Genomic DNA, 19,205 nt, shown 5'->3' with positions numbered 1-19,205 from the left:
TATGAAATGCTGTGTGTCGTCAACTCTATCAAAAAGGGCATACCTTTCGGCAAGACAGGTAGCCCTACTAAGGTGGCAACGTTGAAAAACTTATACTACTAATAATTTAGAAAGTGAATCACACTTACACAATGGAATAATAGGTAATGTATCCAGGCAAACGATAAAGGGCATTGAGTATTGGACACTCGGATACTTCGAATGTCAGGATTCTACTTAAAATTGCATGCGTCGGTATTCCGGCAACAAAGCTGCAGAAGATAAAGATCGAGATTGCAGCTATTCACGATGTGCGATGATCGAAGACGGGAGAACGCGAATTCTGCGGCAATAGAGCCTATTGCGGGCGCGACACTCAAGTATCACATCTACTGGAGTCGTGGAAATAAAGCAGAGGATACCGTCCTTGTGTCTATGATGCGGTCAGTACTACAGCGCGAAAAGAGTTGGATACTATTGCTGCATATACTGTTGGCTGTACTGTGGCTGTACTGGCTGCAACTGTGACCAGGGATGGTTCGATCAGTGACGCAATTTTGATTCATTTGACAGTACCGTCTCAGTCAGAACTGTCAGAGCCAGAGCAGAGAGAGAGAACTGTCGCTGGCTGGCTAGAACTGTCGCTGGCTGGCTAGAACTGTCGAAAAGAGACTTCCCCGTCGAACTTTTTGAAAATCGAGACGAACGTATACTAAAGGTATGATCTGAGGCGGAACTACCTATTTACTGATTGGGAGGTCTTATATGCCCTATTTACAAAAAGGGCTATCGACTCGAATGCAGTAGATATCAGGTAGTTATTCTTTCAATTTTGCATCCAAAGTTCTCTTCCGCATCCTGTTACATAGACTGAGGCCGTTGCAGTAAACCTTTGTTGGTAAATACCGGTGCGATTATCGGGAGGAACGCTCCACGCTGGACCAAATATTCACCTTGCGACAAACCCTCGATAAAATCCGGAAATTCAACATGCAGACTCACTATTTGTTTATAGACTGCAAAGCGGCGTACGATTCAGTTAAAGGAAATGAGCTGTGGTGGATTATACTTGAACATGGTTTTCCAACCAAATTGATTAGGCTGACCTTTGATGGTTCATAATCAAGTATCAAAATAGCGAATGAGACATCGAAGTTGTTTGTGGCGTTCACCACAGATTCGATAAGCGGATTCGACAAAAAAAAAAAGAAAATCTTAATCGAATTTCATTGTTTTTATGTTTTTAAACATGCAATACTCGATTGTCATGCGAGAGAGTTATAGGCCTCGAATGTGCTAAATAGGTGTTTCAAACCTTGTCAGCAGTTAGTACCGCTCGGTACCTACAATAATTTTTGAAAATGACGATTTCGAGAAAAGCTTGCTTATTATGCTCTAGAGGATAGTAACTTCCCAGTTAGCTTCGAGGTCGACAGTTGGTACGTTCGAATCTCGGTCAGTGATGCTTAGAGTCAGTAGGATAAAGTAGGGCATAATCTTTAAACGGCGCAAACTTGTATCTATGCCACAGAGAAAAAACATGCTGAGTTTGCCCTGAGTGATGCGACGACCGACAGTGATTTATGCGTGCAAATGTGATCATTTGGTGGTTGGTGACCGTATTACTATTACTAGCGGTGTTTCCATTTGCGGTTTTTCGCTGTTGGAAACAGCGGGAATCATAATCCTGTGATGTTGCTCATTCTGTGGGGATAATGACTGAGTAGTATCTGTTCGGCAACTAAATCGATACGCCGTGATTATTCTCTGAGGCAAAACATGTCCTATTTATAAATGCTCAGTTGTCAAGTTTCGGTAATTTGATCAACTTACGGTTTAGAGTCTGGCTTGTCATCAAAAGTCATGACATGTACTACATTCTCGTGTGATTAGCAATAATGGTGGAATAATTGTTCTGACTAACCACTCACTGGCATCTGAAGCATGTCGATTACGAACAGATTATATTCTGCAGCACACGTTGCACGTTTCCTGTTTGTTAGTACATTTTGCTGAGATACAGCGATTCACCAGTCCACTCTAATAGAAACTAATAGAATCTCTAACATTGTTTGACAGATGAAAAAAACAGATGATCGTTTCTTATCTTATAATCAGACTTCAATTTCAAGAAAATTCAACATGCTCTTCGAATCTTGAATAGAAATGTTTTTTTTTTTTAATTTGGACTCTAGACCCACGATGCTGAATCCATTCCAACTATATTCTTTATTGTCGAATAGTGGATTACGCAAAACATTTCAGTATAAAGCACAATACAGGCCGCTTTCAGAGAACTGTTCTATGCGGAAAATCGTCACAGCATGCCGACCCAGAGTGTGTATGCGGACATGGCGGGGTCGATTGAGATGTTCCGAAAATAGCTTTCACATTCGAACGAAAAACAACAGAAGGTTAGGTTTTGTACCGTTTTTTTTGTGCGAACACTAACCACGCGTCACCGTTTAACGCTGGCTGACTAGAATATGCCTCCAACAATGTCGGCTGAGTGAAAATACAATGGTGGCGGGCTGACAGTGCGCATTTGGGTTAACTGCGAAAGGAGATTGACTTCTGTCAGTTGTGATAAATTTCCGCCCTGAACGTGAGCATTACGAAGCGGCAAATTCAACCAACGGAGGAATTCGCACAAAAACATGCGTACTCAAGGTGTATTTTTCGGCATCAGATAATGAAAGATGTACACGATGAGTTGGTAGTGCCGTTGATTAAACCAGACAATCTGGCGTTAATTTGTGCCAACTTTACTCTTCGATGGGTCGCGTGCAAAAAGTAAAGACGAAGGTTACTACCATAAACAGTCATCCAGAATAGGCGATTCGTGAAGCCACATCGAAACAGGTTCCTTTGTACCTACTCACAGTTTCATGGTCTGACCGACAGTGATATTGAACATTTTACCTGCGAACTTAGTCAGCCATCCATGACACATAACTCAAAGTATTTATTTGAGAACGTTATCTAACTTACATTGGCAAAACAAAATGTTGCCAATCACGAAGCTACCAGGTATTTGTTCATCGCTATCAATAGAGGACCGCTGAAACAGAGCATGGCTTGCTTGAGTCCTAATCATATAAAATAGCTGACGGTGTCTCATTCGTCAAGTACAGAAGTGACTCACAACCATTCACAGGTGAGCACTGAAAAAATATAGGTTCGATTCACAATCACAGACACGAAGCAATATAATAATAATCATGACCGTAAAAGTAGATACCGCCAGCACTTGCCGTCCCATAGACTGTGGCCGCAACTGGTGAAGTTGAAAAACAAGAGTCTTGTCGTGCCGTTCGCTTTTGCTTCGAAAGTCTATCGCCAAATTTGGAATGCCGCCTGCCTGAGAAGCGCGTGCTGTTGCGTGTGCGGCAGCCGTAATTAGCGTACGTGCACCGGCTAAAATACCGCATGTGTTGGCTGGCCGGCAGGCAGGCAGGCAGGCCAAAAGATCAACTTCTCCTCTAGCCGAGCCGGCCGGTTTCTTCGAGCGAACGCATTCATGAATGACGTTTTTGGCATAATCGCAACAACGCAAGGCTGAAGAAACCACCGAATGCTAGCTGGCGCCCCGTTCCTTCCTTCATTGCGATACAGACGGTACACTGGTGTGCGGCCCGTGGTGAGTGTACCACTGTACGATTCTACACAGCCAACTGCACTGAGTGTACTCCCAAGATTGTAGTTGTGGAAATTTTTACCATATCGGTAGTGCAAATGTATTAGACGGTACATTATTTTAAAGCTACACACACGGCGAACGACAGGGCACACCACGTATGAATCATCTTTTTCGCCGGATAAATTCTTTACCATGAATCGACGTTCGTTTTCAAGTGGAACGATCGCTGTCGTTCTCTCGTTCCCGCAAATTGATCGCAACAACACAATGCCCGTCAAATTCGAATCGCGATTCCGACTGGGCCTTCCGGGCAAGCTCTCTGTGTCTAGTCGGTTTCCGCCGTTCTCGGAAAGAGATGCAGTTCTCTGGCGAAGCTATTCGCTGGATTCGTTCGATTGAAATTTTTGTCGACACACAACGCAAACTACGTGCACCAGCTTAGCTACTTACTTACTACTAGGGAAACGGCAGTTCGGGAGACAGTTCATTGAACTTAACGGGGATTTCCACGTGCCACAGGAGAGGATGCCTGTCTGCTGCCGCACCCTCATTCTGTGTGTAGGATACGTTATAAGGATGAACGAGAGCAGCCGATGTAGAGGGATTGAAAACTGTGGGGGAACAACGGGTGGACAGCAAGCGACCCTGCGCATAATGACCTTGTCGTGCGACGTCGAGTGAAAACGCACACGCGGCGTAGCAGGACGGTAGCCCTGGTTCGAGAAAGTTTTTCAACATTAATTTGGTTGGGCGTCTGTTTGAAATGAGCTGAAACGTGGGTTTCGGGTGCTTTCTGTGCGTGTTTTATACATAAAATGCAATTTATAATCCCGATTGTCCACAGGAGACTGCTTGCTTGGTTTGTGATTGGAATACGAAAACAAGTCCTGTTTCCAAAAAGAATCGGTCAAAAATGATTGGTCCTGCATTTGAAATATTTCGCAAAAGAAGTCATTAGTCCGTATGTATATTAGGAGATTTTCTAGAAACAATAATAAAATTTGCGTCGAAGAGTTTCAGAATTCTTTGAATCAACTTTCCGTGAAAACTCCAATGGAAATTTTCGGATTTTCTTGGGCTTATTTGAAAAAATTCTTACACCACATTTTCAGCAATCACCAAAAAATATTCAACAGTCTCACAAAATTTCCAGAATGGGCGACGGTTCTTTGACCGTCACGCAGACACGAACAAGAGATGCATTCTTGAAATAGAAATAGGCAATATCTGAGAAAAACGGAATTGGAAATTGAAAAATACCCTTAACTCTGAGCGTCAATTGCTTGTTATTGTATCGAACACTGCAAGTTGGTTATCAGCTCTCGAAACAGCCAATTCTGCACACCAGTGGATCCAAAGAACAGAAACCTTACTACAAAACAGAACGATAGAATTCTCCTGGATTCCGAGTGGTAATGAAGCAGTTGATTAATTATCCGTTAACACTAGAAACAATATGCCAATTTCAATAGCGATTTCGACAGAAGACACTATGAAACAATCAATGTTGGGGAACGGTAGCTCTTTTACAATTGACGCATGGACGGTAGAAAAAAGTAATGAAATTTTTAGAGTGATAGAGAAAGAGCGGGGGGGGGGGGGGGTATTAGTATTAGCTACGCCCTCCCAGTTGGCTTCCAAATATGGCGCTCATCTAATAACCCAGTCGTCGTATGTTCGAATCTCAACTGGAAGAGGCTGAGGCTATTAGAGTCAATAGGATCGTAGCAACTGGCCCTGCAATCCTGGCTTTAGTTTTCAAAAGGTCGCATAATCCATGCAAAAGGGTTGATTATGCGACCTTATGAAAACTAAAGCCAGAATTGTCCTGCATTCTAACAGCTGGCTGCGAAGTCTGTCGTATAAAAACAGAAGGTCAAATTTCGATAACGGAATGTAGCATCTAGGTTTTGCTTTTTTTTAGTTGCGCTTAACAAGTAGTCGTTGGGACTCTTACCTTTTGCCCAATGCTGGAAGGTGCATGAGTCGCACCAAACTATAATCAAAGATTATAGCCGGATTCGAACCCACAACACCGCCAGGACATGTGGCTCGCTTATAATCCCCCCACTCTCACCTTTCCGCTCTTTCTTCTTCACTCTAAAAATTTAATAAATTACTTTCTTCTATCGTCCCTTCGTCAATTGTAAAAGAACTACCGTTTCAACATATTAGTTATATATGGCTGACCTCATTTCAAGGTGAAGACAAAAACACGTGGTTGGTCTGCTATGAAAGAAATTAAGCGAAAGATCCGACAACATTGACACACAACCGCATTGCGTTCGCAATGCAAAACGTAAAACTGCGCAAATTGAAATTTGAAACTATAAAACTAACTCGACTGAAGATTGGTGTCTAAAATTAATAAAAACAATCGACCTGTAATTTCTACTGCCCTCTAAGAATTCTCCTTTTCTTCGGGAAGAGAAAATGCTTAATGTGAAAAATGAAAAATTACGAGGACTAAAATTAGGCGAATAATGTCGTGTTAAATTAAACTTGTCATTCGGTACTCCGATTACAATAGACGGAGGAAGAGCCACAATTTGTGTCTAAACATAACCCAACCCGCCTGTGTTGGTGGATTTCGGAAAACATCGCACGATTAATAAGGGGGTTGTTGAGTCTCCTTTTTATCCCCTTCGTCGTGGTTCGAAGGTATCTGCGATCCACAAGGGCCTGGGAAGAGAAGTGCATTCAAATCCGATTATAATTGGCTTCGATTATAGCTTGGTTTGATCCGCGGGTAAAGGATGCGGTACCCAACTTCTTTACCGTTGTCTCAATGACCCTTCCTTACCTAATTTTCCACTCTTTCTTCTTCACGCCTTGCCCCGTTCGATTTAGACACTATCAACATAGTTTTTTATTACTTTTACGATAATAGAACGTCAAAAACGATAGTAAAATTATTTATGCCTGACGTCAGTACAAGGTCACGGCAAGATACGAGGTTGTTCTGTTTTCAATGTTCTTTATTTATAGACAGGTGGTCGAAGTCCCGCCCAGTTAGCTCCGGGGTACAATGGCCTAATAAGCCAGTCGTATGTTCAAGTCACGACTAGGCGGTGCTGCTTATAGAGTCAATAGGATCTTTGCACTAACCCCGTATTTTTCTTGTACTCTAATAACGAGTTGCGAAGTCTGTCGATAAAGAAGGATCAAGTTCTTAAAAGCTTTGCTTTTTTGCGGTCAAACTCTTATTTTTCTGCTATTTAGTGATGAATGGATAAACACGCTCAACCGAAGATTGAGAGTCGTGAGTTCGAGCCTCGAGTAGAACTAAGCCGAATTTTCCGATTTTTTTTTTCGTTTATTCGTGAGTTCTACTAAGACGCCCCAAAATAATTCATTCATAATAGTATTAACGTGTTTTTTTTTTCTTAGCGAATTCAGACATTCGAGGTTTGTTACAAACTTATCCCACCCTGTAGAGATTTCTGCCGAAAATTGATGGACTTGAATCAAGTGCGCCTGCATGAACCAACCTTGAACCTTCACATGTAAGCGTGAGCTTTTGCAATAGCATCCATTGAGCTAATTGCTGGCTTTCACAGCTTAAGTGCAGTGCTACCGTTGGTTTTTGCATAAACATGCCATAATGTCCGCTTTTGTCAGGAATTGCGTTTTCAAAGGCCTCTTGATTTTTTTATTTAATTACATTTGGCCGGCCGCCAGCACAGCTAGGGCTATATGGGAACCTCTTGATTTTAGAGAACAATCAGTAGTCGGAGTAAATCATAATACCACAATAGATCTAACTAATGGTCGCAGTGGTCCAGGCTCCCATAAAAAAAATCATATCACGAGAGTTGTTTTGTGTGGACATTATCAGTGCGACCAGTATTTTGATCTAATATGATATTATCCTGTTTTTTTTTCTGTATTCCGCACTTCATTTTTTTAGTGATTAGAGATTTAGTGATTAGAGTGAACGAACTCCTTATTCGTGCTTAAGCCAGGGCAAGTTATAAGAGTGGCACTGGCTCCAGGTGCGAAATGAATCCTATTGTCGATGGGAAAGTTATCACTTTTAGTTTCAATTTCAGCTTTTAGTTCGCACTTTCTAGTTCTAGAGAACGAGAGCGGTAAAAGAATAAAAATCATAAAAGGAAAAAAAGGCTGGGAAAACCTAAACTTAAGCACGAATAAGGAGTTCGTTCACTCTAATCACTAAATCTCTAATCACTAAAAAAATGAAGTGCGGAATACAGAAAAAAAAACAGGATAATATCATATTAGATCAAAATACTGGTCGCACTGATAATGTCCACACAAAACAACTCTCGTGATATGATTTTTTTTATGGGAGCCTGGACCACTGCGACCATTAGTTAGATCTATTGTGGTATTATGATTTACTCCGACTACTGATTGTTCTCTAAAATCAAGAGGTTCCCATATAGCCCTAGCTGTGCTGGCGGCCGGCCAAATGTAATTAAATAAAAAAATCAAGAGGCCTTTGAAAACGCAATTCCTGACAAAAGCGGACATTATGGCATGTTTATGCAAAAACCAACGATAGCACTGCACTTAAGCTGTGAAAGCCAGCAATTAGCTCAATGGATGCTATTGCAAAAGCTCACGCTTACATGTGAAGGTTCAAGGTTGGTTCATGCAGGCGCACTTGATTCAAGTCCATCAATTTTCGGCAGAAATCTCTACAGGGTGGGATAAGTTTGTAACAAACCTCGAATATCTGAATTCGCTAAGAAAAAAAACACGTTAATACTATTATGAATGAATTATTTTGGGGCGTCTTAGTAGAACTCACGAATAAACGAAAAAAAAAAATCGGAAAATTCGGCTTAGTTCTACTCGAGGCTCGAACTCACGACTCTCAATCTTCGGTTGAGCGTGTTTATCCATTCATCACTAAATAGCAGAAAAATAAGAGTTTGACCGCAAAAAAGCAAAGCTTTTAAGAACTTGATCCTTCTTTATCGACAGACTTCGCAACTCGTTATTAGAGTACAAGAAAAATACGGGGTTAGTGCAAAGATCCTATTGACTCTATAAGCAGCACCGCCTAGTCAAGACTTGAACTTACGACGACTGGCTTGTAAGGCCATCGTACCCCGAAGCTAACTAGGCGGGGCTTCGACCGCCTGTCTACAAATAAAGAACATTGAAACAGATCAACCTCGTGTCTTGCCGTGGTCTTGTACTGACGTTAGGCATAAATAATTTTACTATCGTTTTTGACGATCACTCCGTTTTGTTTTGTAGTAAGGTTTCTGTTCTTTGGATCCACGGGTGTGCAGATTTGGCTGTTTCGAGAGCTGATAACCAACTTGCAGTGTTCGATAGAATAACAAGCAATCGACGCTCACAGTTAAGGGCATTTTTCAATTTCCAATTCCGTTTTTCTCAGATATTGCTTATTTCTATTTCAAGAATGCATCTCTTGTTCGTGTCTGCGTGACGGTCAAAGAACCGTCGCCCATTCTGGAAATTTTGTGAGACTGTTGAATATTTTTTGGTGATTGCTGAAAATGTGGTGTTAGAATTTTTTCAAATAAGCCCAAGAAAATCGGAAAATTTCGCAGTGGTCCAGGCTCCCATAAAAAAAATCATCACGAGAGTTGTTTTGTGTGGACATTATCAGTGCGACCAGTATTTTGATCTAATATGATATTATCCTGTTTTTTTTCTGTATTCCGCACTTCATTTTTTTAGTGATTAGAGATTTATTGATTAGAGTGAACGAACTCCTTATTCGTGCTTAAGTTTAGGTTTTCCCAGCCTTTTTTTCCTTTTATGATTTTTATTCTTTTACCGCTCTCGTTCTCTAGAACTAGAAAGTGCGAACTAAAAGCTGAAATTGAAACTAAAAGTGATAACTTTCCCATCGACAATAGGATTCATTTCGCACCTGGAGCCAGTGCCACTCTTATAACTTGCCCTGGCAAGAGGCTTCATTGTTGGTAAATGCAGAATTTAATTTGAAGAAAGAATGTGGAGGAGCCTGAGAATAAACCCGTGCTAATTCCGAATCAACTTATTGAATGGCCTGATTCTAATATACAGCAAAGATTCGCTAATTGTTGGTTCGTTAATTGGGCGGTTTGTTAACTGGGCGTTCGCTAGTTGGGCGGAAATGTCAAAATTCACTGTCACAATGAATCATTCGAGGGGTCTAGAAATGCGATTCAAGATCATATTTATTGTTGCTCATGGGATAATCCGCTGGATTCAACGTCACGGATTATGTCTAACTTTTTAGCTAGAGGTAATGTGGTATATTTGCGTTTTGTCGCTGTTCTTCCCGATGATACAGCCATTGTCTGTTTAAAAACTATTCATATCAACAGTCGATTATTAAGCATCATACTTGAATGCAAAGACAGCAGACCGAAATGTTTACTTACTCCAATTTTTAATTTATCCAGGTTTTCAATGTGTATTCCGAGTCACGAAAGTTTTCAAAATCAGAGACAAAAATAATTTGCGTACCCCTCAGGAAACTGTCAGTCAGCCCAATGAACGAACACGACTCGATAGTCGTGGCCCAAGACAGGACGCAAGACAGGAACTTGTTTTTTGTTAAAAAGACGCGGTTCTCAAATGAGGGTTTGCAAAACCCTAGAGTTTTCGTCAAAAACATTAGAATTTTGCGAAATGTTTGGCAGCAATTGCTGGAAATTTGATTCTCTTACGTTCTTTGCGTTGAACATCGAATATTCAATAACTTTTAGCGGAGAAAGTAGAGATGCCACATGTTTAAAAGTCAGTGCAAGTAAAGTACAGGTTACTTTGTAGTCATTGCTGGATTGAGTTAACTCCCTACCCTAGCCGAGGAGGGAGAAACGGTCGCCGCCAATGGACCAACCCAAAGATACTGCATAAGCTAAGAGCTAGCCAATTACTAAGTAATCATACAGAGCAGCTTAATTGTTTGGCTGTAAACTCTGAACAACTTTTCCGAGTCCTAATTATCGCAGGCAAACAAAACCAGTAGCATGTGACGTTCATAGTACTTCGCATTAACCGCTTCAATTCTGAAACGCCGTCGTCAGCTAAAATTTAACCAAGTCGAATCCAGTCTAGTAAAGTTCCAAGAAGAACCGCATTTCAGCCGAGATGCGGAAGGCTGATCCAGTATTGTCTGCGCAGATGTGCATTTGCTCGTCTGCAATGTTTGAGCAAGCACGACATTTCCGATGGAGTTGAACCCGGGCCTTTTAATAAACGCCCCTATAAAAAAAATTGAAAACTCTATCGGATCCAGAAGAAACTTTTTACTATCCGGCATCTTGCAGAAATATTGGGAATACAACGTGCCAACGCAACACATCTTTATTGACTGCAAAGCAGCATACGATATAGTCGATCATGACCAGTTATGGCAGACAATGAACGAACACGGTTTGCGAATAAACTGATATGACTGATCAGATTTCTACTTGGATCGAGTGAGGTGTTTCGTGCGCATTGCGGAGACACTCTCGAGATACTTCGAGATGCGACGACGATAGAGACACAAGTTGATGGCCTTACCTGCATGCTTTATAGCTCTCGAGCCGGGTGATCCGAAGAGCGGGCATCGAAACGAAAGCACGATTTTTAGTAAAGATAGCCAATTCCTAAACTTCACAAATGTTTGGTAGCATAAAGAGGAACTTTGCGACGACAACGGAGGAAATCTGGGCTGGTTCTTAAGCGGAGTCTATGGAAATTGAACTAAAAATAAATTAGTCAAAGACCAAATACATAAGAAACGGAACAGGCGCAAAGACTCAAAGTCAGACTAGGATTTGAGCACAGTGTACATATGTTGCGAATGGACTGATATACTGAGACCGATGTCTTGAAGCAAACCGCTTCTGTAAAAATTATACGGTTCGCTTACAGGTACAAGTGCGATGGTTCTCAATCAAGGTAATATCTTTCACTAGTTGTCGGTTGCTTTATAATTAACTATCCGCAATCCCGTTTTTGTGCCAGCATTGAGAAATCAGGCGTCGCTACTAGGACGCATGCAGTACAATATCGATTTGCATAGAAATGGTTATTACTGATTTTTCAAAATTAAAAATTCATATAGGTAGTAATTAAGAAGTGTGTTCTCTCGATTTTACCTTTTTCGAGTTCTGCGTGCATGAACAATTCTGTGGCACCTTCCTTTTCTAGTGGATATCCAATATAAAACCGGGGACTTGTGTTTCAACCTGCCGCTGCGGCAGGTTAGACAGCTCGGCGTTAATTGGATCAGTTGTGTAAGTTTGCATGTCCACCTCCAGTCTATTGCAGATGCAGCAACAATAATTTACTCATGTCTTTCCCGCTCATATAAAGATGCTTAATGAAAATAATGCGACTATTCCGTAACCGATCGGTGGTTTTTCATCGAAAACATTCTGTAATTCACTCTCCAGCTCTATTCTGGGAGATAATCACACTATGCAAATCGATCTCTCTGGTGCTACGTTCACACCTACAACGCCGCCAGACACTCGAGAAATCAAACCGGTTGCATTCATTAAAATACAGTACTGTATCGAATTTTTGCACACGCTCCCGATTCCAGGGCTCGCGGAATGAAATTAGAAGCGCAACAACCCTAGATTCGAGAAAAAAAAATTGCGCCAGCTATTTTCCCCGGCGGCGTCAGTGGTTTTTGGGAGGCAGAGCAAAATCGAGCACAAAATAAACGGGTGAAGATGTAATTGAAAGCACTAATAATGGGTGCCTAACTATATACCATTTGGATGGATTTTCACCGACCAACTGAGCGCCGAAGTATTGATTGAGGTTAAAACAGACGGGAACACGTGTTTCCATGATAGAAAAGTGCCAGTGTGCAACGTGTGCATTCCCTGCCCGTTGGTGTACCGTTCCCACACAGGGCAAGGAGCGCGCACCGGCTCCAACATGCGCATTCAACGAGAATTGATGACGCACATTTTGAGTGTGTCTTCTGTCCTATACATAAACTTTTGAGACCGCTGATCCGTCGTCTACTGTCTGCCTATGAGTGGAGGATTAGCTCGAGAGCATATACAATGTATGTTAATGTTTACATTGCTGTCCGACCAATGCGTTGCAATTTAATTGTTTGGTGGGCGGTGGGCGCAATTGATTTACATGGTTTGAATCTTGATCTTGACCTAACATGGTCTGAATTAATTCGTTATACGCACCGCTCAACGAGCCAAATATTTGAAGTTACACCTACACCGTTTTTGAGCTTTGTATTAATGAAACGTCCGACGAGTAAAAACTTTCGAGTTGATGATGCTGCTGCATACTGGCATTTCCATCCAACTCGCTGTGAGGGCTAGCTTTGTGGAAAGAGCGTGGAACCGCTAGAGACGTCTTGTAGCCGGGTACTATTTTTAGCCCCGCTGAAAGTGATTCTCGGTGTGTTGAAGCGAATCCAACTGAAAGACGCAGCCGACTAATCCGTCCCAGATCCGATCACGTAACCAACCATGTGCCTAATGCGGTGCTGTAATTATTTGTTCATTTTTCACATTTTCTCCTTTACGTTTTTTTTTGTTTTCTGCAGGCCTCAGGAGTAACTGTGTCGGATGTGTGCAAAACAACGTACGAGGAAATCAAAAAAGACAAAAAACATCGCTATGTCATATTCTACATCCGAGACGAGAAACAGATCGATGTGGAGGTGATCGGGGACCGTAACGCCGAGTACGACCAATTCCTCGACGACATCCAGAAGGGTGGACCGGGCGAGTGCCGGTTAGTAACAGTTGATGCATTCTCCTCATGCTTTCGTTCTCTCGAAAAGCAGCAACATCAATGACTAACAATGGCTCCGTTTGTTTTCAGATATGGACTGTTCGATTTCGAGTACATGCACCAGTGCCAAGGCACCTCGGAAAGTTCCAAGAAGCAGAAGCTGTTCCTTATGTCCTGGTGCCCCGATACCGCTAAGGTAAGTTAGAGTAGCAACCGCGTCTCTAATTGGCGAGAATTCGCTAGTGTCTGACCACTTTAGCAGAACAAATTATTTAATAAGATATAACTTCCTCAGAGCAATTTCATATGACGTGATAAATTAACTACTTCATTAACTATTTTCGTTGACTTTTGTTTATATAATACGTCGCGTCAGCAAACGAAAGTCCTCTTTTCATTGCGCTGACTTATTCCATTTGATAAACCTTGGGCATGTTATACTCGGCGTTGATTTGGTCTCATCTAAAAGAGACTGTTAGACTTAGAATCAATCAAATCTATTATTCTAGACGACCCAGACGAACACAAAAAAGAACGCACAGAAGCTAGTTCTGTGACTTCTCGCGTAGAATTCGTGTGCGTCTTCTGTGAGAAATTCTGCAGAAGACTCGTACGGAGTGCCTCTTGCTTATAGAAGATAAATAACCGATTTGACGCGATTGACATGTTATTTAGGGGGACCCGTGACAAGGTGACCACCTGGGACTTATGCTTAAATAAAGTAATATTTTTGTGTTGAGCAAAAAAAAACCCACGCGCTTGTTAGAAAAATTCTATTAAATAAACTATCGCTCGGATCTCCGTCAGAAAATGAAAATTTTTAAATAATTTAAGGGCGCTTATTTATAAATTTTAGTCATTCTAGATATTCTATAAGAAGCTCACAAAACATGGCATCCCGAGGAAAAATCTGGCATGACATCTTAAATTGCCTGAGCAAGAACTGAATAGTAAAGGAATGAGGCTATCAGGCAACAAGAGCTAGCGTTAGTTCATGTTATCCTTGAAATTGAAAAATGCTTCCACAGAGTGACATACCTGGAGCTCCGACATTTGACCTTCCTGCTAAGCAGCTAAATGAAATATTTCCCGGCCAGTTGATAAAAATCCAGTGCTCGGGGCTCGGGACACTCTTACAATGGATTCCGCAATTGGCACAAGCAAGTTTTTATTGTCGGATCCCTTCTTAACAAATTTCAACCGCGCGGGCTCGAGATGTCAGAGTAGTTGTTAGCAAGTTTTACAAATTGCTTGAAGATGCAATCACCACCAACGCTTTTTTTACAGAAACTATATATTTATATTCTTGCTAGGAATTGGAAATAAATCTTAAACAAATCTTAAATCTTCAAAAAATGTCTGGATGAATTTTGTTAGTTTTCAGTTATCCAATTTCACGCCGGATCCTTTCGAGAACAGGGCCGGGATGCAATTATCGTTTGTCGGCACTCCCAGGATAACTTGTATTCCACCTCTTTCCATAACATCCCCATTGAGGTGCTACCGCTCCAATCTGTCGCGTTCATTAGCCGGAGTGGCCCATGTTGTTTCAAGCAGTCGTCGTCTTCATTGAACTCGATCTAGGGTCAATCGGCACTAATTTCCCAAGCGTTTCAAAAGTCGCAAATAGTAGTGATGCGTGTTTATTGCCGAAATTACGAAGAAATCGACCTCACAATGTCCAGAATCCAAATTAAAACAAGCGACTTAGTATATAAGCAAACATTGTAACATCATTACTATTCTATGTAGTCTTATGCTTGACGAATGAATAAATACAACACCTTTCGTTCGAAAACGGCAAGGCCTCCATGAGCAGGTTTTGTAGGCTGCCGGCTTCGTACGCTTGAGAAAGCTCCGCTGTATCTCCGTACTAGTGTTATTGTCCGCAGTTACCAGCGATCCCAAATACATGAACTCATCTACCTCTAGTTCGTCGCCGTAAACGTTTACCGTCAGTGGGAAGTGCACACGTTTGTCTTCTTTGAGCCTTTCGTTTCATGTATTTGGTCTTCGACGCATTTATTTTAAGTTCAGTCCTCTTAGACTCCGCTTTCAGTCTGACGTAGATTGCTTCCGCTGTTGCAAAGTTCCTGAATATGGTATTCAAAGTAATCTACGAAGCCTAATAGTTGGCTACCTTTGGTGAAAATCGTGCGTTTCATTTCGATGCCCTCTCGTCGGATACCCCTGTCAAGAGCAATGTTGAATAGCATGCAGAATAAGCCATCATCTTGTCGCAACCTTCGCAAGGACTCGAGAGTGTTCCCGAGATATGCACGAAACAACTCACTTGGTCCAATATTAGCACTGATCAGTCGCGTCAGTTTGTCCGGAACATAAGTACTTACGTACTTATGTGTCCATGTCCGCTGGTCTGGCAGAACAAAGGGATGAAATCAGAGATCTCCACTATTGACGGTTGCCCGTCATAGCTTTTACTTGTCACCAGGACAGGTTCTCGTCTACAGCTACAGCCCAGATGTCGTTGGCTAAGCTGCGTTGCTATGAGCCTCTGGGTCTGCCTCTTCTACACTGTCCCGGCGAATTCCAGTCGAGTGCTTCTCTGCAGATCTCGTTCGCTCCTTTCCTCATGATATGACCGATCCACTTCCACCTACGTTCACGAATTTCTGTTGCTATCGACCGTCAATGACATCGACGGTGGAGTTTCTCATTGGATATCCAGTTGTCAGGCCACCAAGCACGAATGATATCGCAGGCACCGGTTGATAAATACCTGCAGTTTTTGCGTTGTCTCCGCTGAGACGCTCCACGTTTCGTAGGCATACAGCAGTACGGATTTAACGTTTGAGTTGAGAATTCCAGTTTTTGTATGTAGAATGACCTGGTTTGAGTGCCAAATGTTTCGCAGACCTGCAAAGGCACCCCTGGCCTTCCTGATCCGTGTGGCTACATCAGTCTTAGTATCACCATCGGGCGTTGTCTTGCTACCAAGATATTGAAAGGCATCTACCTGCTCAACTAGTTGTCTCGTTACTGTGAAGTTGGTGGGATTGTTCAGTGTTCACTACCATAGACTTAGGTTTTGCTGCATTGACTGTAAGACCTGCTGCTTGGGAGCTCTCGGAGAGGTCATCTAACTTGCTCTGCATATCGTTTCGGCGTTGTACGAGACAATGTAGTCGGCTAGGTCGAGATTAAAATTGGGTCTGGCTGCCATGGATCTCTTAGCACCTTCTCGCCTTTGCGACAGATATCCTGCAGTACGACGGTGTGAAACATTCGGCATTTTAGCTACTCTACCTAACCCAGCGATCTGCTGCTGTTCCAGGTATCCATGCATCCAATCCGCGCTCTTATTTCGATGCCCGGCCACTCTACCGAATCGTGTGATGGGGTTGCCATATATTCTTTAGCGTTCAAGACAACAGGTTTCTTAGATTAGCTGGCCGCTCTAGGTCTGACGCTGTCATGAGCTGCTCCTAACGTGTAGTACTCTTGCTCGCTAGGTTGAGGAAATGATGTTCCGCCTGACAGCAAAATCAACATTGGTTTGGCTTGGTGGATGGACACAGTGTGTCCTTAAGTTATTACTTAAGGACACACTGTGTCTGTGACTATTGACAAAGCTAGATACATGTAATTAAGTAACATGTATTACTTAATTACCGGTAGTGTCAATAGTCAAATTTTCAGGATTTTCAGGATTCAGGACCTTCTATGGCTACGATTCCAAGGCCGGCGCTGTTTCAAAAATTTGACTTCGAATACATGCCTCGAATCAACATTCATGATAAAATCTCTTTTTTTCAGGATTCCTATTCTGTATTCTGATCAGAATGGGTTAAGGCATACATATTGATCAATGTTTAGAATAAAGACTCTGATCAGAATGGTTTTGATTAGGATGTATACAACCTTTTGTTGTATGCCGTCAGAAGGAGCATCAATTTTGAAATTGAAATAGCGTTCCAGATGGCTCAATGAATTCCAAAACTTATTTAAAAACCTAGATACTTCATATTGCAAGTGTTGTTTAGCTATTTAGCGGAAGTTTTAACGGGAAATTAACAATCATTAACTTTTCGTCGGAAAACCCAATTTCGCAAGCAGTTTTTGGGCCCGAACGCGAGGTTCTGTTTGAAAAAATGTAAATACTGCTTTCTTCTTGTCAATCTGAACACAGCGAATATATTTTCATGAACAGAATTTTTGTTTCAAACACAAAAACTGCTTTTGAAATTGGCAGAATCGATGACTGCTAATTTCACCTTAAGCTGAGCAATTTATTTGGTTGTTAAACATTCCAAAACTTCAGGGTGTTGGTTTGACAACTAAATTTAAAAAAATCTTGCTGAATTCAGATTTCATTCTACGATGTTTGGTTTAGGAGTTTTGAATGTTAGAAATAAGCGACGTACAAGACCTTTCGGCTCAATTCTGTCCCCTGTACGATTTTAATCGCAACCATCTTACTAGCTGTTATAATCAAACTAATTCTCTGTTACTTGCAGGTCAAGAAGAAGATGTTGTACTCCAGCTCCTTCGACGCGCTGAAGAAGTCACTGGTCGGCGTTCAGAAGTACATTCAGGCTACTGATCTCTCTGAAGCATCACGAGAAGCCGTCGAGGAGAAGCTGCGCGCCACTGATCGTCAATAAGATTATCCTTACTTAAGATTACGCACACAACAGATTCAACAGCTACTACAGAAACAGAAAACCCAACACGAGATACACTGTTACATAAAACTACACTCAGAGTCAGAAATTAAATTCAGAAGAATGTGAAAGCAAAACCAGAATACATCAGAACAAACGTAACAATTCAAAAGAAAATATGCGAGAGAAAACACTGAAACAGCATATGAAACGAATAAAAGAAACATAAAATAAAAGTAAACGCTAACTAAGGATAAACAGTAAACAAATGCAAACTGCAATGGATGAAGAAAAAACGCGTGTGTCTAGCTGCCTGCCTGAGTGCCTGCCATCCGAATAAAAAACAACTATTTCGATTGATTTGGCAAACTTGAGGCAAACACCACAATCCAACGCAGCCAGCCAGCCGACGACATAAGCAAAGCAAAAAACAACTGCAACAATAAGCATATACCGGTAGTGAAACAATCCTATCGCGCAGGGAAAGTCAGAACTGTCAGGAAACGTGTGCCCATTCTCCAGGGGGCCAGGAGAGCGAGAGGAAGCGTTTCTTAGCAAGGCATTTATTTAAGCGTGTGTTTATTGCCTCTCTGTGGCCCTTTCAAGATTCGCTCCTTTCCTTCCCTCTTTTCTTATCCATTATTGTGTGTGTGCGGTTATCATCAGGAAGCAAAAGAATTAATAAAAAAAAGAAAACTACAACTGGAAAATTTAAAACGAACAATCGTATTACAGTTATGATTAATTTAAATTAAAACAATAAAATACTAATAAAGATAAACCTAAGGTTGGTATTCTCCTCTGTGGTATCACATTTTCTTTGTAGTGATTTTACCTTTGTTAAAGCTTGGATTTAGCAAAATAAGTAGGTACATTGAATTCATTGCTTTCCGGTTTAATAGAAAAAGGTTTAGGAGTTGGGACAGTACAGAATATATCTAAACGCTTATCACAGCAAATAAGCATGATTCCGGTATGTATATTTGTCCTGTTCCTATACTAATAATATTGGAGAAATTGATCAATGTAAGTCCACAGAATCTCAATTTAATACTGATTTGTCGATATTTTTATTATTTACTAGCTGAGTGCTCGACCTCAATCGGGTCCCCTTTGTTTCCTAGCCACTTGAATATCTATTTTCTTTCCGATAATCGTCATAAAGAGAGAAACGGCATTTTTACCTATTTTGTGTCTCCCCGTTGTCAATGACCACATCACCTTCTACCTTTACAGGTTACCGTCTTGTCTTCCAA

At 41.5% G+C, this 19,205-nt stretch overlaps 1 protein-coding gene across 4 annotated transcripts in view; it reads left to right on the top strand.

Annotated features, from left to right (window-relative positions):
• Positions 1-18,725, top strand: part of LOC128733907 (cofilin/actin-depolymerizing factor homolog) — a 28,712-nt gene extending 9,987 nt beyond the window's left edge. For all 4 annotated transcript variants that reach the window (XM_053827772.1, XM_053827770.1, XM_053827773.1 and 1 more), the window contains exons 3-5: positions 13,134-13,324; positions 13,415-13,520; positions 17,803-18,725. In XM_053827772.1, the coding sequence (XP_053683747.1) occupies positions 13,134-13,324; positions 13,415-13,520; positions 17,803-17,949 (444 nt within the window). In that variant the 3' untranslated portion in view covers positions 17,950-18,725. The remainder of the gene's footprint in view (positions 1-13,133; positions 13,325-13,414; positions 13,521-17,802) is intronic.
• Positions 18,726-19,205: the final 480 nt, after the last annotated feature.

The sequence above is a fragment of the Sabethes cyaneus genome, chromosome 2 (assembly GCF_943734655.1).
Source record: "Sabethes cyaneus chromosome 2, idSabCyanKW18_F2, whole genome shotgun sequence".
NCBI lineage: Eukaryota > Metazoa > Arthropoda > Insecta > Diptera > Culicidae > Sabethes > Sabethes cyaneus.
Note: the sequence above shows the minus strand (reverse complement) of the source record. Positions and strands in the feature narration are given on the sequence as shown.